This window comes from Cannabis sativa, chromosome 3 (assembly GCF_029168945.1).
Source record: "Cannabis sativa cultivar Pink pepper isolate KNU-18-1 chromosome 3, ASM2916894v1, whole genome shotgun sequence".
Taxonomy (NCBI): Eukaryota; Viridiplantae; Streptophyta; class Magnoliopsida; order Rosales; family Cannabaceae; genus Cannabis; species Cannabis sativa.
The window spans coordinates 74265165-74272402 of NC_083603.1; the positions used below are offsets into that span (position 1 = coordinate 74265165).

The 7238-nt window shown below is 36.3% G+C and overlaps 1 protein-coding gene across 1 annotated transcript; it reads left to right on the top strand.

Annotated features, from left to right (window-relative positions):
- The first annotated feature begins 1824 nt into the window (after positions 1-1824).
- Positions 1825-6592, top strand: LOC133035853 (uncharacterized). The gene is made up of 2 exons (XM_061112277.1): positions 1825-3320; positions 3421-6592. The coding sequence occupies exon 1, from the start codon at positions 2321-2323 to the stop codon at positions 3098-3100; it is 780 nt and encodes a 259-aa protein (XP_060968260.1). The 5' UTR covers positions 1825-2320; the 3' UTR covers positions 3101-3320; positions 3421-6592.
- Positions 6593-7238: the final 646 nt, after the last annotated feature.

Sequence of the window (7238 nt, forward strand, 5' to 3'; positions counted from 1 at the left end):
ACTCATCATTCCCATGCACAGACACGTGTGCTATCCCCATCACACATCAATCAAATCCCACTCTCTTCCCTCTCTTTTTTCCTTTTCTTTTAATTGGTTTTCGATTTTCCTTCAGTTTTTTTGTTGTTTGGAAGATCAATAACCTCCATTGATAAGCTTAACCACCCATTATTCATCACGGTTTTTTCCCTCTCGATTTTTGTTCTTCCAAAAAATTTCAACTCCCACTCAACCCACGATTACTCAACTGTTTTTCCCTCTCAGTTTCCTCTTGTTTCAAATTTCTTTATAAAATGGCCATCACTCGTTCATCCTCATCTCCTTCCTCAGTTCAGAATCAAAAATCGAAAATGGGCAAGAAAACTTTGGCTAACAAATCAAAGGGTAAACGCCCGATTGTTGAAGAGTATGATTTTGATTTTGATGCTCCTCTGACCAAGCGTGGGAGGCCACATACTTCGAAGAAATCGAAGCTCAATGTGGAGGAGCAAATGGTTCAAGAAATTTCTAGGAAAAAAGCTAGTGCCTCTGCCGAAGTTCGAACAGAGTTTGGTTTTCAGTTTCATTTTTGTTTCCCCCTTTTTCAACATTTAGTCTTTTCCCAGATTTTTGCATTTTTTTGTTCATTCTGCTTTGTGTAATTTTAGGGTTTCCTTTTGAAAATTTCGTTTTATCTTGTTTAATTTTTTAGGTCTTTATTGTTGGTTTTGAGCAATTTATTTTGTTCTTTTCTGGGTTTGGTTTTTAAATTTGTTTTTGTTTTCTTTATTTTTCAGTGTTTGTTTGTGTTTTAGGTTCTGTACTTTGTTTTCATTTTAGTGTGAACAATCAGTTGTCTGTAGTTTCTTATTAGTTTTTTTATAGTTTAATGATGTTATGTTTGATGTGTTTTTCGATTTTCATTAGGTCTAGTTGTTTGCTGTTAGTTTTTAGGTATCAAAACGATTGTAGATCTTTGCTGTTTATTTTTGTATGGTTGTACCTGTTTGGTAGTTTTTTTTTGGTTTGTTGATAGTTTTATTGTAGTTGTCATACTGCATTATTCACGATTAATAATTTATTGTGGCCATTTTGGTTATGTTGCAGGTTTGGGACTACAAATTTAGTCCTTCTGATTACTATAGATCTAAGTGTGTTTGCACTAGTCTTTTTTCTGTCATAGATAATATTAAGAAAACTTTGTCTGTTAATTTACTGTCTATGTTTCGTGAAACTCAGTTTGGCCATTTTCTAGATATGCCTGAGTTTGTTTTTCATCCGCAAGTTGTCCATAGTTTATTACTGAGGGAAGTTTTCCAGCCCAATCCTAAAGAGTTTTGGGCTAAGGTTGATGGTCGTTGCATACAGTTTAGTGCTGAGGAATTTTATTTGATTTCTGGAATTGATTGTTTCGATGATTGCAACAAGTTGTTGTTTTCACAGGAAACAAATCAGTTGGTAGAAATCTGTTTTCGTGGTGTAAAAATCATTGACCACAAAGCCATTAAGGATGCTTTCTTCGGTAGTAGGTGGGGTTTGGATGAGTCCCTTGGTTTGAAAATGGTTGTTTTGTATTTTATTCAGTGTTTTCTTCTTAGTAATACTCCTGATAAAGAAGTATCTAGGTTTGATCTAGATGTTGTGGATAGCGGTCAATGGGACGATTGTTGGGGTAGGGAATCCTTTGAATTGACTATTGATTCATTCAAAGGTAGAATTCAGCATGGGATTTCAGTGAAAAATAAGAAGGCAGAGAAGGGAGGCCAGTATGATGGTTTGTATAGGGCTTTGGGATGTCCATGGGTTTTTACGGTTTGGTTTTATGAAAAAGAGTTTCATCTTCTATTCCAAGAATTCTGAACTGGAGTAACACCATTGTCACCAAAAATCCAACTCTTCGAGACTTGAAGGGCAAGATTTTTGATTTGCCGTTGAATAAGGTAAAATACAGTTTCTTTACTGTTTCTTTTCAGTTTTATTTATGTTGTTAATTTTTAGTTTTTTTAATTGTTTTTATATTTTCATATTCTGATTGATTATGCTGTTCAGTTGAAGATCAAAAACATGTGTCCTACTGATGAAGAGAGGCAGAAGCTTCAACTTGACGGTTTATTTCTTGATGAGTCTATTGATGACCGTGGTGTAGCGAAGCAATCATTTGAGAGTGGGTGATCTTCAAAGAAATCTGATTCAGCGGATATTGATTTGATGAAATCTAAGTTGGAGATGGTCATTTCGAATCAAGCATCATTGGCCGAAGACTTCATATCATTGAGGTGTTTTGTTGATCTTAATTTCAAGTCCGTAATGACTGTAATTAAGGATATTCAGGAGAAGGTTAATGTCATTCATCGTCGTCCTTCTGATGAGGTATTTATTCATAGTTTATTGTTTATGTTTTTTCATATTTTTTTTTAGTTTCTTTACTGTTTCATTTAAGTTGCATTTGTGTTGTTTGATTCAGGGGAAGTCATCTGATGAATTAGTAACTCAAGATTTTGATGATGATGATGATCATCATGATGATGATGATGATGATGATGATGATGATGATGATGATGATGATGATGATGATGATGATGATGCTGAGGATGATGAGAAGGAACTGCCTGATCCAGAAAATATTGATTCCGACTCCGACGATGGTGGTGAGTTGGTTAAAGTTGGTGGTGATGTTGATGATGCTGATAAGGTTGTTACTGATGTTGCCCCTGCTGATGTGAATCCATCTGAGGCTGTTGGAGGCAGTGATGAGAATGCTAAGGATGTTGAGAAGGCAAAGGGCGATGAGTCTCGATTAAAGGGGGACAATTTCTTTGATGGGTTAAGCCAGCTTGAAATAGATGATGATCAAGTTGTGTTGGCTGGCTTGGAGGCTGTTGGTAAAATCCATGTAACTGTATTTTTATTTGTTTGCAAGAAAATTAGGTTTCTTTTTGGTTGCTCAATAGTTTTTAGTTTATTTTGCAACTGTTTAATTTCAGTCTTTCTTTTTAGGTCCCCCGACCCAATCCAGATGTTGTTGGTCAAAAGTCAGCTGCCCTTCATACTGATGAAGAAACTGAGGACACTGTCTCTGATACACCTCTGTTGGATAAGAGGAAGCGTGCTCCGGCCTTGAAATCTCCTTTTGTTGATTTCGGGTCTGCTGATGTGGGGAGCACTCCAATGGAGCTAATGTCCTCAGGTTCTCAATCAGCTGGGGATGATAGGGATTTTAAAATGGTGACTTATGTGAAGGGCCTTTATGCTCTTAATGATGCATTTGCTGATCCCGTATCTCCTGAGATTGAGGCAAAGTTTGACGCGTGGATTGGTCAAGGCTTGCTTAAACATCCTAGGTGACTGTTTTTATTAAATTTGTATTTGTATTTTGTTTTATTTTTTCAGTTTTATTCTGGTTTTAATGTTGTTTTTTTTGTTGTTTCTTTGTTGTTTTAGGCATTACAATTGTTATGTTGATGGCGCAAAGAAATTTACCCCAGGTTTTAGGCTAGGTGTTGATTATGTGGAGGATAAAACTTGGTTTTATCATTTGGCTACATGCGACATGTTTATAAATGACTCGGTAAAGTTTCCATTTTCCATTGTAGTTTATGATAGTTGGTTTTCAGTTGCTTTTTAAATGTTTTTAAGTTTTGATACTGTATTACAGTTTTTAAACAGTTGTTCAACCTTTTCATTTGTGTTTCTGTGATGTTTTTGTTTCAGCATATGAACACCATATTCTTCCGCTGTGACATTGAATTTTGCGACAACTGATTGTCTCTTTGATGATTCCGTCTAAGCTTTGTACCACAAATTTAACAAAGCCAAGTCAATGAAGACTAAGATGTCGCACATTCACGCTGCCCACCCAATAGCGCATTACATTCGAGGTTTGCGCATTCCGTGTTCTAAGCCTTGGTATGAAGCCGATCATGTGTTATTCATCATCAATCTAAGGAGGGAAAGTCATTGGGTGTTTGGTCGTCTTGACTTGAATGAAGGGATTTTGTTTCTGTATAATTCTTTGAGGACTGCGAAAATGAATGATGCAGCTAGGAATGCCATGAAGGCTTATTCTGTGTTGTTGCCTTTGTTTTTTGATCTACTTGGTTTCTGGAAGAATAGGTCACATGTTCCTGCTTTAGGTTCTGACCCTACAGCTCCTTTAAGAATTGTGGAGATTAGTGGTCTGCCGTCTCAGCAGAAAAAGTGAGTTGTTTCTTTTAAGTTTATTTTATGTTGTTTTTTAGTTGCTAAACTGTTTTACTTTTTTCTGTTTTTATAGTGATTGCGGAGCATATGTCGCTGCATTTGCCGAGTTCTTTATCCATGGAAAGGATGTTCCTGCGGACTTTGATATCGAAGTTTATCGTACTCGGCTTGCTGCAGTTTTCTTCTCATATGGCCAAAGGAAAATTAATGAAAGCATTGATAGCGAGGATGAGAAGCAAAGCAAGTCTTCTAATGCTTCTAAATTGAAAAAAATAGGGTCTTTTAATTTGGTGACTATTTGGTGTTATTGGTTGAATCTATTATCAGACAATAGTTAGTGTTATTGGTTGAATATAATTATTATATTTGGTTTTATACTCTGGATCTGGTTTAAAACTTTTAGGATATTGGACATTAGTCCTTATAATATGTTTATTGTATATGTTTGTATCAGCAAAAGTTGTATGTTTTTCTAATTGTTCAAGTTTTTATATACAGTCGCACAACTATTGAGAAACTATTATCCAACTGAATACAAACAATGTAGTTATATTTTTAAATTGTGCTATGAATGTATTTTTATTCCCTGTTTTTCCATTGCTCTTTTTTCCTTTATTTAGTTATGTTTTATCAATTCTTACCTCACTGCTTTTAAAACTGTAAAGAAGAAGTTATTCCTATACTTAATATTTACGAAGTGTCGCAACTGTAAGAAAACGATGTTGCAACTATTAAAAAACTGTTTTAAATTTTATAAAAATGAAATCCCATGTATTTAGAACATAACACATCAACCTGTTTGAATTTGCACACAGAATTAAACAATTCAAATATTGCATATGTATCTATTTTATTGCTTGATTGTTGCATGTCTTTCGATTGTGTCCGTGTTGACCACATTTGTTGCACCTGTTATGTTTTTTTGTATCCCATTCAGATAAAAACTTTCGTTTCCTTGGTCTTCCAGATCTTATTTTCTGGTTTGGTGGCAGAACAATGATATCTTTTATGTTTTGTGGCACATCCCATGTTGTGTGATTGTGTACCGGATATGTTGAGTCGCTGTATGTTTCAAGCCATGTTCTTGTGGTGTAATAACCTGAACAGTAGTTGTAAACATTCAAGTTCATCACTTTTATAACAGCAAGCGCATGAGCACACGGTAACTCGTCAAGTTGGAATCGGTTGCAACTGCATGTTTTCTCCTTGAGGTTGATGACCCATGATCTGGTTAGTTCTACGACTTCGAACATGGTCTCGTTTATTGGCTTTACCTGCGGATTAAGTAAATTTATAAAATTGTTATTATGTATAAAAACGGAAAACAAACTATTTAGAAACCATAATTCAACTTAAATATTAAAGAGATTCTTACATTTTCTGTCAATGAGTCCACAAAGTTGTTGACTAATTTCTTCTCTACTGTAGGTGTTAAAAATGTTGTTGTTTTCTGTGCCTTTTTCCTGTTTGTGTATGCCCATTGTTGGATCAAAGCTCTCAATGACTCCATCAGTGTTGTGATTGGTAGCTCTCTAGCTGCTAAGTTTGCTGCATTTAGAGATTCAGCAATGTTTGAAGTCATAGTTGAATACCTGTTGTTTTTGCAGTGGTATCTTGACCATTTGTGGTATCCAACTTGTTGTAAATATGGTCTGACACGGATGTCCAAGCTGTCCAAATTGCTCATACGGTATTCAAATTTCCTCTCTGTGTATGCTCTGGCCGCAGCGAAGAAGGGTTTATCCAGCTTGCTTGCATTCTTCTTGAAGGTTGCTTTTAGGTTGCTTAACAGGTGGTATACACAATAGCAATGCGTGATTTCTGGAAATACTTGAGCAGCTGCCTTAATTATGCTCTCATGTCTATCTGAGATCAAGCACTGTTCCCCTCTAATCCCATATGTTTCTCTTACTTTTGTGAAAAACCATTGCCATGAGTTGTTGTTTTCTGAATCCACAACAGAAAAAGCTAGTCGAAAAATGTGCCCATTTGCGTCTTGTGTACAAGTAGAGAGCAATGTACCTCCATATGTTGATTTAAGGAAAGTTCCGTCAATAACTATTATAGGTTGCATTTCTTCCATCCTTTTATTGAAGCATCCAGTGCGACAAACAAGTACTTGAAGTTGTTGTCATCCTCTGTTTGCATGTGCACTATTGTTCCGGGATTAGTTTTTTGCAACATGTGCAAAAAATCGGGCAGCAGCTTGTATGATTCGTTGGCTTTTCCTCGTAATTCTTCTTGCGCGTGCTCTTTGCTTCTCCATGCTTTCATGTAGTTCATTCTCACCCCATACTTGTGTTTCATTTCTCCTCTGATGTCTTGTGGCGTTTGAGTTGTTTTTATGTTGGTAAATCGTGGCTTGATGTAGTTTCCAATCAATTTCGTTGTAGCTTGTCTTTTGTCGGCAAATATTATGTTTAGATCACAAGTGTGTATCACCTTCCTGTCGTACTTTCGAATGATGAATGACTTTGTTGGCCTGTTTCTGGATGCCGGTAGTGCCCACTTGCATTTTGGATCCAAACAACAAATCTTGTATGTTCTTGCACATGATTTTTTCACTCTGAATTGGAAGTTGTTCCTAATTGCATAGAAACCAAGCACACTCTGCAGTGTTTCTTTGTCTTTGTATATTTGTGCTTCTTCTATTTCAGGATGTTGCGGATCTGTGATTAGTAGTTCGTCATAATCTGTGATTTCTGGTTCCCTGTTTTTGTTGTTTTCCCGTTGCTCAACCATCTCCTCTGCCACAAGTTTTGCATAGTCCATGAAGTCAAAATTTTCTCCCCCATATTCCGGTTCTGTAGCTTCAATTGTATGTTGTTGATTTGTTGAGTCTTCTGTTGTTGCTGCATTGTATTCGATCGGTTCGAAGGCATTGATGGTTGTTGTTGGGTTGTGGATGACATTCACACACAATGGGTATGTTGTGAAGTCGAGGTCCTTCAGTTTGAGTTGTATGTAGAAATGCAAGCTTTGATCATCCTTTATCCTCAATGGTTGGTATCCTTCCTTCACTTGATATTTCAGTTGCAAAACAGTGTTTTCTTGGTTGC